The sequence below is a fragment of the Phacochoerus africanus genome, chromosome 15 (genome assembly GCF_016906955.1).
Source record: "Phacochoerus africanus isolate WHEZ1 chromosome 15, ROS_Pafr_v1, whole genome shotgun sequence".
NCBI lineage: Eukaryota > Metazoa > Chordata > Mammalia > Artiodactyla > Suidae > Phacochoerus > Phacochoerus africanus.
The window spans coordinates 9403933-9429994 of NC_062558.1; the positions used below are offsets into that span (position 1 = coordinate 9403933).

At 44.4% G+C, this 26062-nt stretch overlaps 1 protein-coding gene across 2 annotated transcripts in view; it reads left to right on the top strand.

The window, feature by feature from the left end:
- Positions 1–26062, top strand: part of DOCK5 (dedicator of cytokinesis 5) — a 238865-nt gene that overhangs the window by 93499 nt on the left and 119304 nt on the right. The window contains exons 4-9 of one of the 2 annotated variants that reach the window (XM_047762590.1): positions 264–319; positions 2588–2684; positions 16648–16796; positions 20123–20258; positions 22430–22587; positions 24595–24676. In XM_047762590.1, coding sequence (XP_047618546.1) covers positions 264–319; positions 2588–2684; positions 16648–16796; positions 20123–20258; positions 22430–22587; positions 24595–24676 — 678 coding nt within the window. Of the gene's footprint in view, positions 1–263; positions 357–2587; positions 2685–16647; positions 16797–20122; positions 20259–22429; positions 22588–24594; positions 24677–26062 lie in introns of those variants that run through there. The other variant, XM_047762591.1, reaches the window with a different exon arrangement.

Genomic DNA, 26062 nt, shown 5'->3' on the forward strand with positions numbered 1-26062 from the left:
GCCTGCGTCCTCATGGATGTTCGTCAGATTCGTTTCCACTGAGCCATGGCAGGAACTCCCCAAGTCTTAATGTATACCTTTTTCGGTGCTTCATCCCTGCTTTCCTTTAGGTGGCCAGGCAATGTAATTGATGTCCCGCATCCTTGGCCACAACCGTAGCTGCTGTCCTGATGTCCTTGCCCCTCCTCCCCTCATTCCGTTTGTGCTCTGTACTTTGGGATGAGATTTTTATGGGCACCTAAGCAAAGTTCTTCTCTCTGTAGGGTATCTTCCCGGAAACGTATATCCATTTGAAAGAAGCCACTGTGGAAGACCGCGGGTAAGTCCTAACGTGGATATAGGAAGACTCCTAACAGGTGAGGAAGATGTAAAGTATCATTACAGATTTTATGAAGTCATGAAATTTCATTTTGTGCATTGTTAGTCTCAGCTTATCAATTCCGTTTCTCAGATGAGAGGAAAATGAGGAAAAACCTTTTCCTGGCTTCATTCCTTATTCTGTCTTCTTTCTTTTTTTTTTTGTTTTTGTCTTTTTCCATTTCTTGGGCCCCTCCCATGGCATATGGAGGTTCCCAGGCTAGGGGTCGAATCGGAGCTGTAGCCGCCAGCCTACGCCAGAGCCACAGCAACACAGGGATCTGAGCTGTGTCTGCAACCTACACCACAGCTCACGGCATCGCCAGATGCTTAACCCACTGAGCAAGGCCAGGGATCGAACCCGCAACCTCATGGTTCCTAGTCGGATTCGTTAACCACTGAGCCACGACGGGAACTCCTGTCTTCTTTTTTTATGCCTGGTCCTCCCTGGCATCCTTCCCCAGAACAGTAAGGGCCTTTACCTTCCTCTCGCACTAGCTGCATATTGATTGTGCATGGATAATTGTATGTGTGCATGCACGCACACGTGCATGAGAACATTTGGTGCTCTTTTGCTCTTAAGACCTGAGAAACCCTTGGGGATGGGTGAGCAAGTGGCATCCTGTGCTCTTCATCTCTGAACTTTAGACAGGTCAGTCCAAGGAGTTGCAAATCGGGGAAAGCAAATCTGGCCCCACATTGGTCATGAACTTACTGGGAAATTATGAACCAACTAATGTGCGTGAGCATGCTTTGTAGATAAAATCCACCAAGTTCTGGATAGTCTTTTATTTCTTAGGCACCTTGCCATGTGTCCCGGAAAGTACTGCCTCTCTGGCAGCTGAGGAGAGGGGGACCCTTGGCCTGAAGTGAGAAAGGCCCCTTAGTTGGTGAGCCCACAGGCAGGAGAACTAAGGAGGGAATAATGAGAGCCTGGACCAGGACTCCCAGGGCCGTCAGAGAGCGGGGGGTTCACAGAGGCACGCTGGCTCATAGCTGCAGAGGACCGTCTCAGCCCCAAGTTCTGCACCCTTGTTTTATAGCCAAGAGATGGAGAGGTGCCCATGTCCACCTGAGAACCAGGTGTCCTGCCCTCCTGGAGAATCTTCTTTCCCAGGGACCAGTCTTGGGCCGCCTTCAGGGTCACTAGCCACAGCCAAGTTGGAGGAGAGGCAGGCTTGCCTCATTAATGTTGCGCACGCATTAATGTTGCCAGATAAAATGCCGGATGCCCATTTAAATTTGAAATTCAGATAACAAGAAGTCATCTTTTTACATGTATGTCCCAGATATTTCATGAGACATACCTAGGCTTAGGAATTATTTTCATCTATGTGAAGTCCAGACCTAACTGGACAGCTTGGAGTCTTATTTATGCCTGGCAGCCCCACTACTAATCTCCATTTGTTTTCTTGCTTTCACTGCCTCTTTTTCTCCTCCTGCTAATCATAAAAATACCAGACAGGATTTATGTGCATGAATGTTAGGTCTACCTTCGTAAAAGTCTCCCGAATTAGTGAGGATTTTGGTGTATATACATTTTCTGCACTGGGAGGCAGCTGATAAGAATCAAACCTCAGACCACTGCAAAAGAGGGCCCAGCTTTGGTTCTACCAGCAGGTCAAGCCCCAGGACCTTTGTGCCATGAATACTTCTCCACCCACCCTCCCTAATGAAATTGCTGCTTGGCAGAACCAACAGAAGTACTGGGTTTGGCTTCCATCCCTGGGAATGGCTGAAGTCGGCCTAGCTTGGTTTTTGAGACTCCGGTAAAGATCCAAAATGCAGAGTTCATATTGAGAATCATGGTGTTTTAAGCTCTCTCTCTGTCTCCATTCTCTCGCTCTCTTTTTTAATCAGATTCTTTATTGCCTGAAACACATTTCAGGCTAGTTTAAACCAAAAAATGACTTCCCAAATGAGAAACTCCATGTGTGGTGTGGCTTCAGGAAGAGCTGAATCCAGGAGCTCAGCCTGTGGCACTGGGACTCAGTTTCTCTCTGTTTTCATCCCCCCTGCTTGCTTTTGTCTTATAAGCTCTTCTCTTTTCTTAGATACTTGATGTGATAAAATTCCTTACCCAAACCTGCCCTCCATGGACAGGTTTTACTTTGTTTCAAGCCCAACCAGCCCGATCCCCATCTTTGGGTTTGGGGGGATTATGACCGCCAGCAAGGGAAGCAGTGATGATCCACCTGTGGTGAAGGGAGCATCTCTCTGTTCTCTTTAGGCAACATGAGACCGTGATTCCCGGGGAGCTCCCACTGGTGCAGGAGCTCACCTCGACTTTGCGGGAATGGGCTGTCATCTGGCGTAAGCTCTACGTGGTGAGTTTGCCCCTGGGGCTTGGTGCAGGTGGCATTATTCTTGGGCCCTCAGCCTGTATGTTCTACTGCAAGAAGTCGGCTGCTCATGAGCTCTCTGACGTGGAGTGGTTGCAACCTACCTAGACAGTGCAAGGCTGATAATGAACAGATTCCTATTTCCCCACTGTAGGATCTTTGATGATGTGGGCAGTGGAAGAAGGGGCCATAACCATTAGGTCAGTATTTTCCTAACTGACATACTGACTGTAAAGTTATAAGGATAATGACTGCTGCAAACACATCATCCCTACTAAGCACCAAGAACTACAAAGAAGGTATAATTATTACCAGTTTATTAGTGGGGAGATTGGGGGCATGCTCTTAGCCTCTCCATGTATCCCAGTGACTAGGCACTTGTCACTGTCTCCTTGCTCAGCCATGTGAGGTGTCCCATGAGGATGGTATTCTCTACCTTGATCAGCTTCCCTTACTGACACCAAAACTTGGATTGTGTTAAATCATGCTCTGAAAAGTCTTCTTTTTGAGGTCAACTCATAGTACTGTTTCTCACAACAGTGATTTGACCTCAGAATGCTAATAAGATATGCCAGGTCAGTGGTAAATTACATAGGAACCAGCACATTCTCTCCCTGATAAATCATAATCAAAAGTTTTATATGTAGGTTTGCAATCAAGACAAGGTAAATCTAGCACTTAATATTATCAGACTGAGAACATCAGGGACAGCCACCATGCAGGAGGCCAAGAATGCTGAGTCTGGTGGCAGCAGGCTGCACCTATGTCCTCTTTAGGAAGCTCCTTTCTCGACACTGGAATGCACAGGCATTGTTTTCTAAAATTTCTTCTTTCCTGGAGACCTTGTGGGTTGGTGTCTTTAGGTCTTGCCTTCCGTAAGCATTTTCCAGGCTTCCATGGCTGACTAGGAATTCCTCCGAACATATATTCCTTCGCCTGACATGTAAGTGAGATCATTGTGGTAAATGGACTTGACTCAGTGCCTGGGAGCCAGTCTCTTGCGTAGCTTTGCTCACTTAGGCTTTTGTTCAGTCATGCGTTGATTCTGCATTTGAACTCTCAAAAGGCAATCTTACTAAGTTCTCAGGAGCACCCACTCTAGACCCACAGTACTTAAAAACAGGAATCAAAACTCATTCTAGCATAACTTCTTAGAGTCAGTGGAAGATATTTCCTTTCCCAGGGGTATGGTTTCCCAGGGTGGATCACAGCGGAAGTCACCAAGCCCTTCCCTGGAAAAGCACGTGGTCTTTCTCTGCCTGTCCATCCTTCAAGGCCCCAATTAAAGTCTGTTCTTCAATGTATCATCTAAACACACCAACCCATAATGTTTCCTTCTGGACGATGGAGCTCTTAAGATGAACCTATCATCTGGCCCCTGGGACCCACTGCTCTGTGATGGAAGTGATCTTTTGATCTCTTTATGTTTCATTGCAGAGAGAGCTAACCTGTAGGTCCTTAAATGACAAGCTCAGGGATGAAAGAGATGCTGATTTAAGCCGTTTGGTCTACATCGATCATCTTGTCCCTCTGTTGAAAGCATTCTCTGGTTCCGGTTAATTGATTGGCTAGTGGTGGATTGGAGGTTGATGGATGGGTTAGTTCCTTAACATAGTCTTTCTGGAAATTGGCGAGTGGTGAAATGTATTAGCTAATAAGTACCAGGACATAAGATTTTTATAGTTGCAAAATACACAAGAGTGGAGAATATGAATGAGCTAGACTTTTCTTCTTGCTAAATCACCGCTCTTATGCTTAGTCTATTATCTGTGTCTAATACATGTCCACAGCTAATTGTGCCAAGTCTGCTATGGACTTGAAATGGGAAGTAGGTGAGCCAGGGAGGAAGAAATAAGATCCATGTATTTGGCCTTCCAAAATCTCTTGGTAGTTAAATGGTGATAAACTCTGGTTGAGGATTTCCTGCATGGAAGTTCCACTATTTAATAGCAGAATTAGGTTCTAAGTTAAAAAGTAAAATCCACCCTCCTCTCAGAGGGCAACACATTTCCTGTCTTAATTTTGGCATCTCATAAAATAATTATTTTGTTATTTGTGGATATTTTTTAAGTGTCTTGTAGCTGCTATTGGTTGACTCAAAGACACTCATTGTGGGAACCTTAATCAATTGACAGGGTTGAGAATCTGCTTCTGCTTTGATACCTGCCTTCCCATTCAGAAATGATCCACTTAAAATGGAAATCTTGGAGTTCCAAACGCTGTGGCACAGTGAGTTAAGGATTCAACTGTAGCGACTCCCGTTGCTGTAGATGTGTGGGTTCAATCCCTGGCATAGTGGGTTAAGGATCCAGTGTTGCTGCAGCTGTGGCATAGATCACAGCTATGGCTCAGATTTGATCCCTGGCCTGGGAATTTCCATATGCCACAGGTGCAGCCAAAAAAAAAAAAGGTGGGGGGCATCTTGGCTTTCTTGTTTTTTTTTGCCCCGTCCCTTTGTAAAGCATTGATGGTTCCCTTCAGACAGAATTTCTGAATGGCTTTCTCAAAAAGTAGCAAGCCTTAACTATTCTGCCTCACTGGAGAAAAAGTAAAAGGAACCCAAATCTGTAGCTTTCAATTCTTCCACCTGCCACCCAAGACATACACACACACTTTTATTAGTATTTGTTTTCTGATTCTCTGTACATTTCTTCAATCTGTGTAAAGGTAAGTACAGATTTTACTCACACACATCAGTAGTTGTATTATTTTTCTCATGCATGTTCTCCGACAGATTATGAAACCAGGCCTTCTCTTTGGTGTCTCTAAGGACACCTTAGAACCTCTGCATTTCTTGGCAATGAATTTCTTAGTTTTCTTCTTTCTGGTCTAAGTTCATGAGAAATTGAGGCGGTAGGTCTGGCGACTTGAGTGAAAGGAAGTTGTCATCCACTAACCAGGTTAAGCCCAGCCATGTAGGCACAGGTAATTATTCTAGAAAGGAAATCTTGTTTGTATAGCCCTGATATCTTTTTAGCAGTTATACAGTGCCTTGTGAAATTACCATCAATAATGTTTTAAAAGGGAGAGGGGTGGCTGTGCCTTTGAGAGGAGACCCCCCCCACTTCAACCAGAGTAGAAAAAGAAATAACTTCCTTTTCTGTTATATTCTTTATTGATATTTCATTTGTCTTTCCTCTCCATGTGCTGGGGCAGAAGCAAGCTATGGGGGCCAGACAGGGGACTAGAATGAGGATGCTTGGTTTCTCATCCAGGCCCTGCCCCAGCTGACTCTGGTCGGGAGTGAATTGCTTAAAGTCTCCAGGCATCTGCTGAATTTTGCCCGTCTGTAAAAGTGATAGGAAATCTGCCTTATTGATGCCATAGAGGTGTGAGGGTGTGGAAAGAGATGGTGGCTGCGAAGTCCTTGTGCAGATAGACCATCAAGAACTCTGCCCATGTGATTTGAAGAGTCTTTTTTGTTGTTGTTGTATTTTTAGGGCCACACTAGTGCTATATGGAGGTTACGAGACTAGGGGTCCAATCAGAGCTACAGCTGCCAGCCTACACCACAGCCTCAGCCACGCAGGATCTGAGCCTTGTCTGCAAGCTACATCATAGTTCATGGCAACGCCGGATCCTTAACCCACTGAGCGAGGCCAGAGATCGAACCCACATCTTCATAGATATTAGTTGGGTTCATCACTGCTGAGCCATAATGGGAACTCCTGATTTGAAGAGGCGTGATGTCTGCGCTGGAGACTCAGAGCCTCCGAATCTCCCTTCTGACCCCCACCCGCCTTAGCCAAGGCCGCTTCCATTGTCTTGTGTTGTCATCTTAGACGGACTGGCCTTGAGCACTCAGTAACCAGGCTACATGTTTCTCACCACAGATAGCGAGCCTCTTAGCAGAGGTTCACGTCCAAAGGCAGGGATCACTGCAGAAAGGAAAGGGGAAGCCTGCCAGGGCTGCGTGCGAGTTCACTGCAGTTTCTGACAAGCTTCGCCCGTGTGGCTGTTCCTCTCTTGGAGCTCCGTTACTGAGTGTGTTTTCAGTGCTTGATCAGGAAAGGAGGGAATGCTGTGAAGTAGGCCCTTGCCTGGGAGAGAGTAAATCTGTGGATATTGGAGTCAGCCAGGCGGTCAGCTCTTAAATTCTGACTTGCTCCCTTCATTGGTACGTACATTTATACTCAGAAAAAAAGAAGCCCAGTAATAGTTACTGCAAACTAACAGACACAAACAGAAGGAACACAGATTCTGCAGGCAGAAGTTTTACAGCTTGAGACAAGTCCTTTGTTTGACCTCCTGAGTTTGCCTTTCCTCAGCTTCCGTGGTAATCATGTATGACAGATGCCTTGCAGGTTCATTGGAAGAAGTCAGTAGGATAATCCATGTAGAACTCCCAGGACAGTGCCTGGCGTGTTGTCTTCAAAATGTGACGGCCCCTGACTGTCCCCTTACAGCACTGCTGCACCAAAGAGCTGATTCATGATGAAAAGTGGGAGAACTAGATCAACGTGGAATTTTGCCTTGAAGTAGTTTGAGCAGGTCGCACCATGTCCTCCACCTAGATAGAGCTGAGGGGTAGGCTTCCTTCCAGTCCTGGAGTTACTTAGCTTCTCTGGGTGGATAGCTTTTATTCATTTAAGTTTATCTTTTTAGGGCTGCACCATAGCACATGGAAGTGCCCAGGCTAGGGGTCCAATCAGAGCTGTAGCTGCCAGCCTACACCACAGCCGCAGAAATGCGGGATCCTAGCCAAGTCCATGACCTTCACCACAGCTCATGGAAGTGCTGGGTCCTTAACCTACTGAGTGAGGCCAGGGATTGAACCTGAATCCTCACGAGTAATAATTGGGTTCATTACCACTGAGCCACAGAGGGAACTCCTAGGTGGATAGCTTTGAATGACTCCATCCATAATACTGTACTGCCTCTTAGAATCATGATTTTCCCTAGCCTTGCAAAGTAGATCCAGTGAGCTGAGCTTTGGCTTATTTTTCTTCCTCTTTGCTGCCATGCGAGGTCCCCCAGCTGGAACTCGCATTGATTTACATGCGATTGGATGGATGTAATATCTTCTTTTACCTTTCCGGTGACAACTCCCTTATACTTTTTTGAATATGCACATATCCGCACCTCACATCATCATTATCCTATTTTCTCAACTAAAAATTAGATCTTTTTTGTTTTTATTTTTTTGGTTTTTAGGGCTGCACTTGCAGCATATGGAAATTCCCATGTGGAAGTTCAAATCGTAGCTGTAGCTGCCAGCCTACACCACAGCCACAGCAATGCAGGATCTGAGCCACGTCTGTGACCTACACCACAGCTCACGGCAACACTGGATCCTTAACCCACTGAGCGAGGCCAGGGATTGAATCCTTTTCCTCAGGGATACTAGTCAGGTTTATTACTGCTGAGCCAGAGTGGAAACTCCCTAGATCTTTTTAAAACAAATTTATTCGAGTGTGGTTGCCTTACAATGTTGCGTTAGTTTCAGGTGTACAGCAAAAGTGAATCAGTTATACGTATATATATATCCATTATTTCTTCCCATATAGGTTATTATAGAGTATTGAATAGATTTCTCTGTGCTCTACAGTAGGTGCTTGTTAATTATCTATTTTGTATACAGTAATATATATATGTTATTCCCATCCTCCTAATTTATCCCTCCCCACCATGGTTTCCCCTATGGTAACTGCAAGTTTGATTTTGAAATCTCTTTGTTTCTGTTTTTTATAAGTAAGTTTTTTTGTATCATTGTTATTAGGTTCCTCATTTAAGTGCTAGTACATGATACTTGTCTTTCTCCAATTTACCTTACTTAGTATGATAATCTCGAGGTCTGTCTATATTGCTACAGATGGCCTTATTTCGTTCTTTTTAATGACTGAGTCATATTTCATTGCACATATGTACCACATCTTCTAATCCATTCCTCTGTTGATGGACATTTAAGTTGCTTCCATGTCTTGGCTATTGTAAATAGTTCTGCTACGAACATGGGGGTGCGTGTATCTTTTCAAATTATGGTTTTCTTTAGATATATGCCCAGGAGTGGGATGGATGAACCAGGTGGTAGTTCTATATTTAGTTTTTTAAGGAACCTCCATTCTGTCCTCCACAGCGGCTGTACCAATTTACATCCCGTCAACAGTGACGGGGAGGATTCCTTCTTCTCCACACTCTCCCTAGCATTTCTTATTTGTAGGCTTTTTGATGTTGGCCATTCTGACTGTTGTGAGGTGGTGCCTCATTGTAGTTTTGATAAAAATCAGATCTTGAAAACTGATGTTCGAGTGTATTTGTGGGGACATTGGGATGAGAATTTTTGGAAGCGGGACTGTCCTGGGAAGATGTTGGCTTGTCATGCGCATCCTCTCTGACATCTCACCTTGAGCTTAAGTTCAGGGCTTTTTCCCTACCTTTCAGTAGGAGAAACGCTTTGGTGGGGTTGGGTCAGCCAGGCTGTTTTGTTTATACAAGTTAAGGAGACTGAACTTAATCCTATCTTCTCATGGAGAAGAGCCTTGTGGTGAAAGGTTAATACATCTTGTTAAATCCAGTGGACGTAGTTGCTAAAACGTAGTTCCTTGAAAGGATTGATCTTCTCTCATTGAAAATCTGCCGGCAAGATAGAACTTTATGCTGGCTTATAGTTCTGTAAAAATCTAAAGCAGAAAAAGTGCCTGTCACTGACGCTGGGGGTGGGAGGGTGAACTTGGCAAACGTAATGAATCGCCCTTTCTTCCCATCTTTGCACATCTAGGAAGATTAAAGCTACTCGAGTCTAATCTTTTCGAACCGATGGTTATGACTGGCTGCTGGAGCATATGCTCTGAAGTATAATTAAGCTGGTCTCATGGCTGAAACTGGCGTCTGTTTGCTTATTATCAAGGATGGAGAATTCCCCTAGAATGCTTCGTGCTGGTGTCAGGGCGTTTCTGCTGAGTTGGAAGACTGGCTTAGGTGCATGGCTCTCGTGAGAGGCCAGAGGAGATGGGATGATGGCCAGAACGGGGCAGAGGCAATGTTTGGGTGTTTCTCCAGTTTTGTTTTTCTCTGACTTTGGTGCCTGGCTTTCAGGATTTTTTGCACTACTTCCAGAGGCAAAAACTGTCTCTTACTGGAATCTTTGCTTTAAAAGTCAAGCTTTTGGAGTTTCCTGGTGGCCTAACAGGTTAAGGATCCCAGGTTGTCACTGCAGTGGCTCAGGTTCGATTCCTGGCCCGAGAATTTCCATGTGCAGTGGGTGCACCAAAAAATAAAAACTGAAAAAAAAAAATCAAGTTTTTGCTAGTCAGGCAAAGCATTTTTCTGACAGAGAGAAAAGGCACTGGACTGGATGGAAAGAGTGACAGGACCCATGGGGATTCTTTCCTCCCCAGAGCTCAGAGGGTCAGCACAGCACAGGACTCAGAAGGACCAGCTCACCAAGCTGCATCCCAGGAGTTACAGATACTTAGAAATGACATGAGATTAACTGCAAAGAGCTATATACAGACTAAATTTGATATAGAGCCACCCCACTGTGAGTACAGCAGAAATGAGATGGTCAGAGTCAGATATGGTTAATCAGGAAGTTGTTTGGAGGAGTAATTGAGTTTAATGCCTTGGCCGTAGACTTGAAGACGCTTATTGCTGAGAATAGATCTTAGTACCAGTCCCCTTATTTTACAGATGGGCATATCCCAGAGAGAATAATTTGCTCAAAGTCACTTAGCAAGTGAGTGATAGAATTAGGGACAGAGACCAAGTCCCTGTACTTGCCGCAAAGAACTTTTGCGTGGAAGCGGAAAGATTGGTGCGCAGAGGAGATATTGACTCTTTGGCAGAGGGAGTGGTAGGGTGGAAGACCAGAGAAGAGGCTTTCGACTCTGGTCTGCATTCTTTGGGAAAGTGAAGAATAGAATCTGGGTTTTCCGATACCCAATGGGGTGGTACCATTGTCTCCACGGCCCCCAGAATTTCTGAATTACTCAGTGGATGGCTTCTGTATTTCTGCTGGCATTGACACCAAAGTGGTTTTTATTTCTGGTCACATTGTGTTTATCTCTAGAAATTCTTTAAAAAACAACAACAAAAAAAGACACCCAGAATAAAAATGTGAAAACCCTCAAAAAATGGGCAGAAGACCTAAATAGACATTTCTCCAAAGAAGACATACAGATAGCCAAAAAGCATATGCAAAGATGCTCAGCATCATGAATTATTTGAGAAATGCAAATCAAAACTACAGAGAAGTAACCACCTCACGCTGGTCAGAATGGCCGTCCTCAAAAGTCTACAAACAGTAAATGCTGGAGAGGGTGTGGAGGAAAGCGAACCCTCCTACACTGTTGGTGGGAATGCAAGTTGGTGCAGCCACTCTGGAAAACAGTATGGAGGTTCCTCAGAAAACTAAAAATAGAGTTACTGTGTAATCTAGCAATCTCACTCCTGGGCATCTATCTGGAAAAGATGAAAACTCTAATATGAAAAGATACATGTACCCCAGTGTTCATAGCAGTAGTGTCTACAACAGCTAAGACATGGAAACAACCTAAATGTCCATTGACAGAGGACTGGATAAAGATGTGACGTGCGCACGCACACATACACACAGACACACACGGAATATTACTCCGCCATAAAAAAGAATATAATAATACCATTTGCAAGCAACATGAATGGACCTAGAAATTATCAGATTAAGTGAAGTAAGTCAGAGAAAGACAACTATCATATGATAGCACTTATATGTAGAATCTAAAATACGACACAAATGAATTTATCTACAAACAGAAACACACTCACGGACACAGAGAACAGACTTTTGGATGCCAGGGGGTAGAGAAGGGAAGGCTTGGGAGTTGGAGATTAGCAGTTGCAAACTGTTATATACAGGATAGATAAAAAACAAGGTTCTACCATATAGCACAGTGAACTATATTCAATATCTTGTGATAAACTGTAATGGAAAACAATGTGAAAAAGAATATATATATATATCTGGATCACTGTACTATACAGAACTTAACACAGCATTGAAAATAACTATACTTCAATAAAATAAATTTTTGGAGTTCCCTGCTTGGTGGGTTAAATATCCAGCATTGTCACTGCCGTGGCTCTGGTTATAGCTGTGGCACAGGTTTGATCCCTGGCCTGGGAACTTCCACATGCTGTGGGTGTGGCTAAAAAGGTTTTTTTTTTTTTTAGTTTTTAAACCTCTTTTATTTATTTATTTATTTATTTATTGCTTTTTAGGACCGCACCCATGTCATATTGAAGTTCCCAGGCTAAGGGTCGAATCGGAGCTGTAGCTGCCAGCCTACACCACAGTCACAGCAATGCGGAATCTAAGCTGCTTCTGCAACATACCCTCACAGCTTGTGGCAATGCCGTATCCCCAACCCACTGAGCAAGGCCTGGGATTGAGCCTGCATCATCATGGATACTAGTTGGATTCATTTCCACTGCATTACAATGGTAACTCTAAAATTTTTTTTAAATTAAAAAACAGGAGTTCCGGTCATGGCTCAGTTATTAATGAACCTGACCAGTATCCACAAGGACACAGGTTCGATCCCTGGCCTTGCTCAGTGGGTTAAGGATCTGGTGTTGCTGTGAGCTGTGGTATATGTCGCAAATGTGGCTTTAATTCTGTGTTGCTGGGGCTGTGGCATAGGCTGGCAGCTATAGCTCTAATTCGACCCCTAGTCTGGGAACTTACATGTGCCGTAGGTGTGGCCCTGAAAAAAAGAAAAAAAAAAAAGACAACAAATAAATAAACAAAATGTAAAAAGTGAGACCTCAAAGATCTTCCAGTAGAATAGAGGGAGAAATTCTAAGCCAGTGCAGACATATTTGTACTGTCTGGTTAGAAGAATGTTTAAAGTCCTCTATTTTGTATAGACGTTCCTCAAATTGAAACCAGAGTGTTATTTTAAGTTTGAGCTGTCACAGTTTGTTTTTCATTCCCTCCTGTGTCCCAGACTTGTGCTGACTTTTGCAGAGAGGATCAAAGAAATTATTTATTCAGTTTCTTACCCCCCTGAATTATGTGACAACGGCTGCTAGTGTAACATGTCTGAGATGGGTGAGGGCTAGAGACAGTAGAAAAGGCACTTTGTAACCAGCAGGCTGGGGCGTAGCAGGGGGGAGGATGGCCACTCTGGGACCTTGGCTCCTGGTGTTATGAGGAGTGCCCGGTTTTCTCCTCTCCTGCCCTCATTTGCTTCCCCCAGAATCCATCAAGTGTCAGGCCAGCTACTGCAGAGAACATCCACTTAGAACAGTCTTAGGAATGTGGTAACAATATCCATTTCCTTAAAGTAAATGGAGAGATGGCTTCCTTTGGTGTGTTCCAGCTTGCCTATTCAGAATTAATTTGGCACAGTGAGCCAGAGAAGAATAGCTGTCTTCATCCTTCTTGGGGGGAACTCTTGGCAGACCCGGCTGATATGGACAGGCCATAATTAAATTGCCTTAGATAGTGTCTGATATAATTGAGACCAAGAACTTGTGACTATGAGCCGCGGACAGAGTGCATCTCTCACAGAGGATCCCCTGGACCAGGGAGCCCTTTCTTTACTGTATTATGAGATCTAATATCTTAATTAAAATGAGAGAACACGGCGGGCGGCGGGGGGGGGGGGCGGGGGAGGGGGGAGATCACCTAACTAGGAGTGGACAAATAGTTCTCAAGAAAGTAAAAAAGATCCCTTTCTGCCTCGCAGCTCTGAAAGGCAACATTTTATAGACTAAATTTCTCAATTTGAAAAGACAATGCATTTGGAAACATTTTATATGAAATGGAGTGGGGGAAAAAAGCATGATTTTTTTTTTTTTAAGTCTTTTTAGGGCTGCACCGAAGGCACATGGAAGTTCCCAGACTAGGGGTTTAATCGGAGCTCTAGCTGCCAGCCTGCACCACAGCCACAGCAATGTCAGATCCCAGCCTCATCTGCGACCTACACCACAGCTCAAGGCAATGCCGGATCCTTAACCCACTGAGCGAGGCCGGGGGTCGAACCTGCATCCTCATGGATACTAGTTGGGTTCATTAACCATTGAGCCATGACGGGGGCTCCAGGATTTTTTTTTTTTTAACCTTTGCTTTCCAAAAATGGAATTTTTAAATTCTCATTTATGTTTTTCAAAAGAGGCAATTCAGAAAAAGCTGAAAGCATAAAATATAGGTAGTTTGACATCTTTAATTGGCTTTCGGGTTCTGTATTTTCAGGTTCATGGTATTAGTAGAGCTGATGCAGTCACAGATAAATGAGTTCTTTGTCTCTCTCCTTTGTGTTTTCACCGAACCTTGACCTTCTCATGGGGCTCTTGCTGTCCCCACTTCTAGGCTGAGAGCTCTTCCATCCATATTTACTCTTTGTTCAGGATTAGCTTGGATGTTTGCAGCCCTGATTCTTGTTGATCCCTTGCCAGGAATCTGCCCCAGGACTGCTGGTGAAGAGCATCACTAAGGAGCTTGCGGTTCAGCCAGCAGCACCTTCATGTGGCTATTTTTTTTTTTTTTGGTATTGTTTTTGTAGCAGACCATAATAATCCCTATAATTTTAGAAGTATATGGTTGTGTAAATAGATCATGGCTTTTCACCTATAAATGAAAAAGAAGTGGTTCAATATGGGGTGATGCTGTATCTTTGTGCATCAAAAGGGATACCTGAAGCAGTGCTTTGCAACCATTCCACCTAAAGTGGTCTCCTTCCCCCAGATACACCCTATCAAATCGCCCTACTTCCTCGTACTTTTTATAACCTGAAATTATCTCATGTGTGCATATATATGTAAATAATATGTATTACCTTGATACATTTTGTATATTATATATTTTATATATATTTATAGAAATATATATAAAAGTTTATTTCTTGCTGTCTTCTCCTTCTAGAATGAGCAGGAACTTTATTTCCAGCACTTAGTAGATGTTCATTGACTTTTTAAATTTTTTTTTATCAAAGTATAGTTGGTTTACAGTGTTGTGTCAATTCCTGCTGTACAGCAGAGTGACCCAGTCATATATATATACATACATTCTTTTTCTCGTATTATCGTCCGTCATTTTCTATCACAAGTGATTGGATAGAGTTCCCTGTGCCGTACAGCAGGACCTCAATTGCTTATCCATTCTAAATGTGATAGTTTGCATTCTACTAACCCCACATTCCCAGTCCATCCCACTCCCTCCCTCTCCCTGTTTTTGTTTTATTTTAATATAATGAATGAATCCATCCTTTAGATAGAATCAAGGTTATAATGGTATGACATCAAGTATCTGATTCTTAAAATGACTGAGGCACAAATAATTAGTTGGTTGTAAGTGTATTTAGTTCAGCTACAGGAAGTTATTTCTGAAGCCCAGAATAACGGTTTAATTATTCTGAGTCTAATAGTTTTGGGAATAGTCTAACAATGTTGTGGGAATTGTAAAATAGTATTTGACATTCCATTTTTTTGGCCATGCCCATGGCACGTGGACGTTCCCATATCAGTGATCTGACGCCTCAGCAGTGACCAGAACCATAGCAGTGGTAATGCCAGATCCTTAACCCACTGTGCCACAAGGGAACTCCTCAAATTCTATTTTTGATTTTCCTTTGTCTCTGAAATTACAGCTCTTTCTCCATCCATACTTTATGGATGCTGAACTTTTTTTTTTTTTTTTTTGCTTTTTAGGGCCACATCTACAGCATATGGAGGTTCCCAGGCTAGGGGTCCAATCGGTGCTACAGCTGCTGGCCTGTGCCATAGCCACAGCAACATCAGCTCTGAGCTGCATCTGTGACCTACACCACAGCTCACAGCAACTCCAGATCCTTAACCCACTAAATGAGGCCAGGGGTAGAAGCCACAACCTCATGGTTCCTAGTCAGATTTGTCTCTGCTGTGCTACTACAGGAATTCCCTGAATATTTTATAGAGTGTATACTCTATACCAGCTCCTAGGGATCCCAAACTGAACAGAACCAGCTCCTTGTCCTGTGGCTTCTTACCATTGAAGGGCAGAGTAAGACAAGGCAGGGTGGTCCAGGTTCTGAGTGTCGTGTTAGGCGTAAATTCCAGCAGCTCTGGGCGAGACGGCCCACCCAGAGTTACGGCTTCGAGGACAAGACTTCTAAGTTGAGGCTGTAGAAATCAGAACTAGCAACTGGAGGAAGATGTATTGGGTTGATAGTGGAGGTTATGGAGGAAGAGGAGAAAGGTGCTTCCAGGTAGAGGAGTCGCATATTGAGTCTGGATTCCTTTGGGAGAAGTGGATGTAGCTTTGCATGGAAGGAGCATAGTTTCGTTTGTTTGTTTCCTTTTTATGGCCACACACACAGCATATGGAGGTTCCCAGGCTAAGGGTCTAGTCTGAGCTACAGCTGCCAGCCTACACCACAGCCACAGCAATGCCAGGTCCGAACCAAGTCTGCGACCTACACCACAGCTCACGACAGTGCCGGATCCCTAACCCACTGAGCGAGGCCAGGGATCGAACCCCCAACCTCGTGGTTCCTAGTGGGATTCTTTCCGCTGCACCACGACGGGAACTCCAGGAGTATATATTTTTGAGGTAGTGGCTGGTGTTCAGAGTGGCTGGGAATGTGAATAGGAGCCAAAGTGGGAAGAACTTACATGTGATCTGCTGTATCCGAAAGACAGTGGAAATCACTTGGAGGGTTTTAAACAAAGGAGGGATGGGGCAGAATTTTAGGGTGAATGGATGACTCTGTACATTTATGAGTTAGGACCAACCATCCATCCTTACAAGTGCTTGTCTGTTTCTAAAGTTGCAACAGAGGAGGGAAGTGGGAATGGGTCAAGGCAAAGCCGTCCTTGGTGATAAAGAAAAAAGATCTCTCAAAGTGCACAGCTCACTGGATGGCAGAATTCATTGGTTAAATAATGCCTTGTAAAGGATCAAGTCAACAGATGTTCCCATCTTCCATCACAGCTTTTTTTTTTTTTTTTTCCTTTTGGTCCTCTCCTCTGCCTCATTTGCCCATCTTAGAGCAACAAGATCATGCTCTTCCGCCAACTGCAGCAGATGACGTACAGCCTGATTGAGTGGCGGTCCCAGATTCTGTCTGGAACCCTGCCCAAGGACGAACTGGCAGAGCTCAAGAAGAAGGTCACTGCCAAAATCGATCACGGGAACAGGTAAGCCAGTGATGGCTGTTCACTGGAAACTTGGAAAAGGCCAGGCATAGTCACATGAAGGACATAACTCATCATGAGCTGGTGATCCTGGAGTTGCCCAAGAACTGTGCTTACTGCTCTCCTTCTCCTTGTCCTTCAACATTTAATTTTGTCGAAGAGAATTTGGTGGTGCCCTGTGTGGGTCAGACGCCATGCTGGATCTCTGGTCTCAAGGAGATAATGGATGAGCAGGGTGAAAGCGGCGCCACTTCCAGAAAGACTTGAAGGGCCTGAGCATCTGAAGCCAACATTTTTGGAGACTTGGGAGTATCTTTTTCCTTCCTTCCTTCCTTCCTTCCTTCCTTCCTTCCTTCTGCATATGCCTGTGGCATATGGAGGTTCCCAGGCTAGGGGTCAAATTGGATCTGTATCTGCTGGCCTACACCACAGCCACAGCAATGTCAGATTCAATCCATGTCAGTGACCCGTGCCACAGCTAACGGCAAAGCTGGATCCTTAACCCTTTGAGCAAGGCCTGGAATCAAACCTGCATCCTCATGGATACTAGTCAGGTTCTTAACCCACTGGGCCACAAAGGGAACTCCTAACAGTGTATTTTAAATTAGCACCAGACTCCTCATCTTCCTTACTGTTTTCCCCTAACCAAGACCATTGTTTACATTGTGTATAAGCCAGATTTGCCAGAATAGCAAAGCATATTTATCTCCTGCTTGGCTCAGGCAGATATGTGTAAGACCCAGAAATTACTGACTTTGGAAAATGAGAAATGCAATCAAATTCATCAAAACTGATGGTGACCTGGGCTTTATCCCTCCAGGCTCTTCTCTTTTTCTTTCTTTCTTTCTTTTTTTTTTTTTTAAAGGGCCACACCTGTGACATATGGAGGTTCCCAGGCTAGGGTTTGAATGGGAGCTGTAGCTGCTGGCCTACGCCACAGCCACAGCAACGCAGGATCTGAGTCATGCCTTCGACCTACACCACAGCTCATGGCAACACTGGACCCTTAACCTACTGAGCGAGGCCAGGGATTGAACCCAAATCCTCATGGGTCCTAGTCAGGTTCATTAACCGCTGAGCCACAAAGGGAACTCCCCAACCAGCTCTTTTTAAACACACTGGCTTGGTTTCTCAGCCTTTGTTGATGATTCTTTTGATGTTTCGTTTCATTTTCTAAATCTTCAACTTGTGATTTTTTTTGTTTCTCCCACTTTATCTTTCTTCTCCAACCTCGGGACCCTTGCATGCACCTCAGAGCCCTGTTAAAATACAGTGCCTTATCCTATTCTAGACTCTGACAGCTGAATTCAGAAAGAGCTGGAGCAAAAATAGCTTACCTTACCATTCACCTTTATTTATAAAATCTCTCCTATGTATACTTCACATTTAATACTTGGTTATAACCCTATGAAGTAGCCGTTATTCCCATTTCTCTGTTAAAGAACCCAACTGAGTGCACTTAGGTGAATTATTGCCAAGTCACATGGGTAGTAAGTGGGAAAGCTTACATTTGAACCCACGACTTTCAGTTCCATGCCTAATCCCCTCTGCTTAGGCTTGAAAATGAGCAGTTCCCTCCCTCATCACTTGTCTGTTCACAAGAGTGTAACTATAGGAATTGCACTGCCTGACATGTAGTGCTGGGGAGACTCTTAAACCACAGCTAAGGTGGCATAAAGCAGCTCCCTCCTTGCGCATATGCTGCCTCTGTATTTTGGAGTCTTGGCACAGTAGGATAGTGGCCCCGTGGCTCCGGATCTCCGGCACAATGTGGTAACGTCCCACAAACAGCAGTGCACGCTTGCCTTCCCATTTCAGCCCTTGGAAGCAGCTCAAGAAATTAAGCTGTTCCATCAGTGAGTTGGTGATCCAGTGTCTGAACAGCCATCAAGGCCCACCGCTCTGAAGTCTGGGTGGCCTGTGGTCTGTCTGCAATGGAAAGAGATCTGCCAGATTAAATCTGTTGATGGAGATGCTATAAACGGGATGGGGTTTAACGCCCCCCACAAGGCGTTTTTGCTTTCTTCCCAAAGACTTACTTGGCACGTGCCACTGTTAGCTCTGAGTTTTCTTGCCATTTGGACAATGTCGCTTCCAAACTGCTAGCGTCTGGAATGCGCACTGGGCGTTCAGATTGTGGTATCCTGTTTCCACCACAGTCCCCAACTTCTTAGAACTAAGCAGAGATTTTTCTACCTCTGTGTGCACATCGGGCATAAAAGCCTTGGTGGGAAGATGCCCTAAATAGACCATATGGCACTTACTCTTCCCTTAGAGCACCCAGAGCTGCGTCTTAACACAGCCAGTTTTCTTGTGCCGGTTGCTGTTGCTGCAGTAAACACTAACATTTACTGAGAGCATATTATATGCCAGATATTGTTTTATGTGCTTTGCATGCATGATCTCATTAAATTCACACAACAGCCCTCAGGGGTGGGGAGTATTTATAGATGAGGAAATCAGGGCTTTGCAAAATGAAATAGATTACCCAAGGTCACCTTGCTAGCAAGTATTAAAGCCCAGATACAAATCTTGGTCCAGCTGTTACCAGAGCCCATACTCTGAGGGGGCTTCATTATACCAACAGCTAAGACTTCTTTGTTGTGTTTATTTATTTATTTATTGGTTGGTTTTTTGGGTTTGTTTGTTTTTTTTTTTTTGCTTTTTAGAGCTGCTCCTGTGTCATACAGAGGTCTCCAGGCTAGGGGTTGAATCGGAGCTGTAGCCCCTGGCCATCACCACAGCCACAGCAATGCCAGATCCAAACCGCATCTGTGACCTACACCACAGCTCATGGCCAGATCCTTAACCCATTGAGCGAGACCAGGGATCGAACCCACAACCTGATGGTTACTAGTCAGGTTCATTTCTGCTGAGCCACAATGGGGAACGCCTTTAAGACAGTCTTGAATTATGACCTGTCCCCGAAGCCTGTGTGTAAGGAAATCAGGGCAAGCCCCCTCCTCCCCCACCCCCCGCAATATCTGTACATTCCTTTTTCGTAGTTCCGATAGCAAACTACAGATGATTAGGGGAGAGAAGTATTGGTTAGAGGATTTTGGTTAGAATTCATGCCAGCTTTTCCTGGGGAGGCAGGTTACTTTGCATATCGTGATAGGAGTTTGGGTAGCATTATCATAAGTTTTTTCATAGCGTTTGTTGTATGGAAAGGAGGCAGAAGTTTAAAGGAAAAAAGCCAGTGAGCTCTTCTTACCTTGACTTGTCCAGCATGCAACCTTTTACCTAAATCCTCTGGGCTTTTCCACGAAGACTCTTTGGAGAAGGTGTGATCCTCATAAGAGAAGCAGCTAACCCTCCTCTCCTTCTAGAATGCTGGGCTTGGATCTGGTCGTGCGGGACGACAACGGGAACATCTTGGACCCGGATGAAACCAGCACCATCGCCCTCTTCAAGGCGCATGAAATGGCCTCGAAAAGGATTGAGGAAAAGATCCAGGAAGAGAAGGTATGCTTCCTCAGTGTGCGGGCTTTTTGGCCACAGAGGTTGCATTTTTGCTTTTTTGGCGACTCCACTGGGGCTCAAACCGGGAACCCCTTTTGTCTGTAATGAGGGAAGGGGCATCATTGACAACAGAGGTGGAAATTCTGTCTAGAAAATCATCTCCTGGAGTTTCCATTGTGGTGCAGTGGTTAACAAATCCAACTAGGAACCATGAGGTTGCGGGTTTGATCCCTGGCCTTGCTCAGTGGGTTAAGGATCTGGCGTTGCCGTGAGCTGTGGTGTAGGTCAAAGACACGGCTCGGATCCCGAGTTGCTGTGGCTGTGGTGTAGGCCGGTGGCTACAGCCCTGATTAGACTCCTAGCCTGGGAACCTCCATATGCCGCAGGAAGAGGCCCTAGAAAAGGCAAAAAGACAAAAAAAGAAAGAAAAAAAGAAAAGAACATCATCTCATTTTAGAAGCAAGATCTAATAAAAAGACTAAGGCAGCTGTATATGTTCTGACCTGGAAAGACTGCAAAGATATATACTAAGTGGAAACAAGCAAGATGCAGAACAGTGCAGATAAAATGCTATTTGTGTTTCAAAGAAGAATGTGCATATGTCTCTGCTTGCCTAAGTGTAGACTAACTCTGGAGTGAAGAAACAAGAAGTTGACAACTGATGGATGCCTCTAGGGAGAACCGGGTGGGAGAAAAGTCTCATTGCCCTGCAAACTTCTGTAGTGATTTCCAAAATAAATAAAATAATATTTACAAATAAATTGTTGGAAAGATTTTGAAAATTGTAATTGGACAACAGATAAAAATTAGAAAGGTACAGACAGAAAAAGAGAAAAAGGAGTTCCTGTCGTGGCTCAGTTGTAATGAACCTGACTAGTATCCATGAGGTTGCAGATTCGAGCCCTGGCCTCGCTCAGTGGGTTAAGGATCCAGCATTGCCGTGAGCTGTGGTGTAGGTCACAGACACAGCTCAGATCCTGTGTTGCTATGGCTGTGGTGTAGGCCAACAGCTGTGGCTTCAATTTGACCCCTAGCCTGGGAACTTCTGTATGCCACAGGTGCAGCCCTTAAAAAAAAAAAGGAAAGAAAAAAACAGAAGTCACCTATACTATGACTGCCCAACCATACAGATGTTTTGATTTGTATTCATTCAGTCTTTCTGTAAGTAAAGGCTTCTGCTTAGTTTTCTTCATTTTGTACGTTTTATTTCTTTGGTACAGTTAAAATATTTCACCGTGTTTCTGGATCTAATGGCTAACCCTCCCAAAGGGTGGACCAATCCAGTGGAATCTTACTTGCAACGAGAGTTTTCCTTCAAAAGAAGGATCATCACGGTTTTTATGCTTTTTAATCTTTTTTAATTTTTTTTGCCTTTTTAGGGCCGCACCTGCAGCATATGGAAGTTCCCAGGCTAGGGGTCGAATCTGAGCTGTAGCTGCTGGCTACAGCCACAGCCACAGCCACAGCAACGTGGGATCCAAGCTGCATCTGCGACCTATGCTACAGCTCACGGCCACACCTGATCCTTAACCCATTGAGCGGTGCCAGGGTTGAACCTGTGTCCTCGTGGATACTAGTCAGGTTTGTTATAGCTGAGCCACAACAGGAACTCTGCTTTTTTATACTTTTGAGGTTCACTCAGAAGCCATTGTGGGAGATGAGAACTTTTTTTTTGGCTACTCCTAAGATATGTGAAAGTTCCCAGGCCAGGGATTGAACCTGCACCATGTGGGAACTTCTGAGATAAGAACTTCTTGATGCTACCAAAACCATGAGTTATCATAATCTTTAGGTATATGCTCTTTTTTTTGTTTTTTAGCCTCATCTGAGGCACGCGGACAATTCTGGAGAGGTGATCGAACTTGAGCCACCGCAGTGACAACACCAGATCCTTAACCACTAGGCTCCCAGGGAACTCCTAGATAGATACTGTTTAGACAGCATTTAATGAATTACTTGGGCTCAAGATCCTGCTCAGGACTGCTTTGATTGTCTAAGTAGTCATGATTATATTCTGCTCACTCTGTCACTTGTCTCCTCACATACACTCTTCTCAGTAAGTGGTTCTCCATTTGGGTGGTAGTTATATCTGCCCCTTTCTGTGGTGGTGTCTTTACGAGTGTATTCTATTTGCTGAAACCAGGATGCCTTTCTCTCCTGTCCTCTGTGTTCAGTCCATCCTGCAGAACCTGGACTTACGGAGCCAATCCATCTTCAGTGCTGTCCACACCTACGGCCTGTATGTCAACTTCAAGAACTTTGTCTGCAACATCGGGGAAGATGCAGAGTTGCTCATGGCCCTCTATGACCCGGACCAGTCCACGTTCATCAGGTAAAGGAGACCCACGTTGTCGGCCGTCAACCTGGCAAAAATGACCCTTCCCATAAGAATTTCTTTGCTGGGTTTGAGAGGGAAATATAGAGAAGAAAGGGAAGATTTCTTGGGAATAGAAAATAAAATCCTTTGGGTTGCTAACCCTTTGTGAATGACTGCCGAAACAGCGCAGTAACAGTTCATGCACCCCCTGGACTTTAGAAATCATGTCAAACTCATCAGACTGTGGTGATAGGAACAAAGAATTAAAATGACCATAGGGAGAGGGACAAGGGAGGGATGAATCGGCTGAACACCGAGGATTTCCGGGCACTGAAACTCTTCTCTATGATGCTGTCATGGTGGGTATGTGTCATTATATATTTTTCCCAACCCCCAGACTGCCCAATGCCAAGATTGACCCTCAGTGTAAACCATGGAGTCTGGGTGATGATATCGCAGTGTAGGGTCAGTGATTATAACATGACTATACTGCTCTGCTGGGGGCTATTGATAAAGGGGGAGGCTCTGTGGAGGGAGCATATGGGAAATCCAAACTTTCTGTTTAACGTCACTGTGAACCTAAAACTGCTCTAAAAAATAGTCCATAAAATTTTAAAGACTTGAGGGAATGATAGTAGGCTTTGTTCAACTCTGTAGTTAGGCTACCATTGAGCAGCTAAGAAAATGTTTATTTTTCAATTAAAAGTAATTGCTTGGAGTTCCCATTGTGGCTCAGTGAAAGCGAATCCGACTAATATCCCTGAGGATGCGGGTTTGATCCCTGGCCTTGCTCAGTGGGTTGGGGATCTGGTGATGCCATGAGGTGTGCTATAGGTCCCAGACAGGGTTTGGATCCCACGTTGCTGTGGCTGTGGCTGGCAGCTGTAGCTCTGATTTGGCCCCTAGCCTGGGAACGTCCATATGCCGCAGGTGCAGCCCTAAAAAAAAAAGTAATTTCTGACAAATTGTTTATTTCTAAAGCTTGGGATGGATAAGCAATGAGATCCTGCTGTATAGCATAGGGAACAATATCTAGTCACTTGTGATGGAGCATATGATGGAGGATAATGTGAGAAAAAGAATGTGTGTGTGTGTGTGTGTATATATATATATATATATATATATATATATATATATATATGTATGTATATGGCTGGGTCATTTTGCTATACAGCAGACATTGACAAAACAATGTAAATCAACTATAATGGAAAAAATATCTAAAAAAAAACCCCCAAAAAACAAAAGAAAGCTCGAGAGTTCCCTGGTGGTACAGTGGGTTAAGGATCTAGTGTTGTCTAGATCCTACTGCTGAGGCTTGGGTCACTGCTATGGCACGGGTTTGATCCCTGGCATGGGAACTTCCACATGCCTCAGTTGTAGCCAAAAACAAAAAATTTGAAATTTTATTGGTGATGTGGATTCCAGGGGGTGGGCTTGGGATGGTTCTTATAAAATGATACTCTTTTTTTTCTGTTTGCTTTTTAGGGCCACACCTGTGGCATATGGAGTTTTCCAGGCTAGAAGTTGAATCGGAGCTACAGCTGCTGGCCTACGCCACAGCAACACCAGATCTGAGCCGCAGCTGTGACCTACACCACAGCTCACAGCAGTGCCAGATCCCCGGCCCATTGAGTGAGGCCAGGGATGGAACCCGAATCTTCATGGATATTAGTTGGATTCACTTCCACTGTGCCACAACGGGAATGCCATAAAATGATATTCATGATTCAGCAATGCTGGAACTTTTGAGATGGAGGGAAGATCCCCAGATAAAATCTGGTCACATCTACTGGGTCTGTGCCCATCTTGACCAGTGCTTCTCATGGGGCCACATGGGTGTGCCTCAGGGAGCCCAGCTACAGCCAAGAGACCACACGGTGGTCATTGATGGGGTCTCAGTCCTGCCTGGTGAATTTCACTGAGCTCTTCTGGGCCGCCTTTTGACCCTGCTAAATCTATACTGAGAGCAGCTTCCTCCCCAGGGAGCCCCTCACTGAGCATATTTTTTTCCTTCACCAGTGAGAACTACCTGATTCGTTGGGGCAGCAGTGGAATGCCCAAGGAAATAGAGAAGCTCAACAATCTTCAGGCGGTCTTTACTGTGAGTCCTCCATGTCTTCGGTGAAAGTCTAAGCCCTTTCCATTGTTTATGATATGCACGGATGCACGTGATAAGTCTATGGAAAACTTAAAAATTGAAGACTTGAAAATAACAATCATCAGAATCCCCCTGGCAGGAAGCACCTGCTCATTTATTTAACAGTGATTTATTGAGCACCTATTAGGTGCCCGGCACTGCTCTAGGCACTTGAGATACATCCGGAAACACATCAGATAAAAATGTCCCTGTTCTCAGGAAGCTTCTTGTCCCAATGGGGAAGACAATAATGAACAATAATCAGAGAGATAGGTCACGAGTGCTTTGGGGCGAGGGGTGGGGAATTGCTAGGCAGGGGGAGGGTTGCTGGCTTAAATAAGTAGTTCAGGGCAGACCTTGGGAAAAGGGAGCCTTTGAGTAAGAACTTGAGGGGGTGAGCTGTGCAGATAAAGGGGGAGCACATTCCAGAGTTAGATTATAGCCTAGTCAAAGACCAAACGAGACTTTTTTATTGGCTTATGTTTTAAGGGACCTTCCTCCCCCTCCACCTTCCACTTCCCCACGGAAGGCGTTGTGCAGTTGTATATGGATCAAAAGGCAGGAAATTCATCGGGCTGTCGCTTGGGGCCTAGTGACTCTTTCTCGTGGGCTAGAAACTTTCTTGATGTTTTCTCACTTTTTTATGACATCAGTGCTTGAAATGCCCTGGAGCTATTGCCACCTGCTCTGAGCCGCCTTGAGGTTTCCCAGCTCCCCTCAAGCCTAAAGGAGACACTCTCTTCCTTTCCTCCCTTTTTTGCTTCAGCCACACCCATGTTTTATTTCCATATTCTCTCACTACTCTTCATGTAAGAAAAGCAGAGGCTGCCGTAGAGCACCAAAGGAAGTGATAGGAAGGAGCAGTGGTTCCAGGGTAGGCTTTTCATGCATTCCCTCATTCATTCATTCATTTACTTATTCATTCATTCATTCATTTCTCCTCATTGTCATTCATGCCTTCTATGAATCTCCCACACCTAGGACAAGCAGGGTCTGATCATTGACCCTCCATTGACCACCACCTGGTAAACATGCACAAAAATGAGCCTAGAATTCCTCCCCAAACCTGTCGCCAACACATGGAGTATTTCCTTGATTCTAAGATATATGGGTTTTTTTTTTCCCCTAAAATACAAAGGTATTTATCAGTCAATGTGTGCATTGTAAAAAAAAAAAAAAAAAAAAGTTCTTTAAAAAGGTATTATTGTATGCCATAAGTTGGGCCTTAAAAAACAAAACAAACAAAAAAAAGTATTATTGGATTAAAAAGGTGTAGTTCATAGATACAATGGAATACTACTCAGCCATAAAAAGGACAAATTAATGCCATGTTCAGCAACATGGATGCAA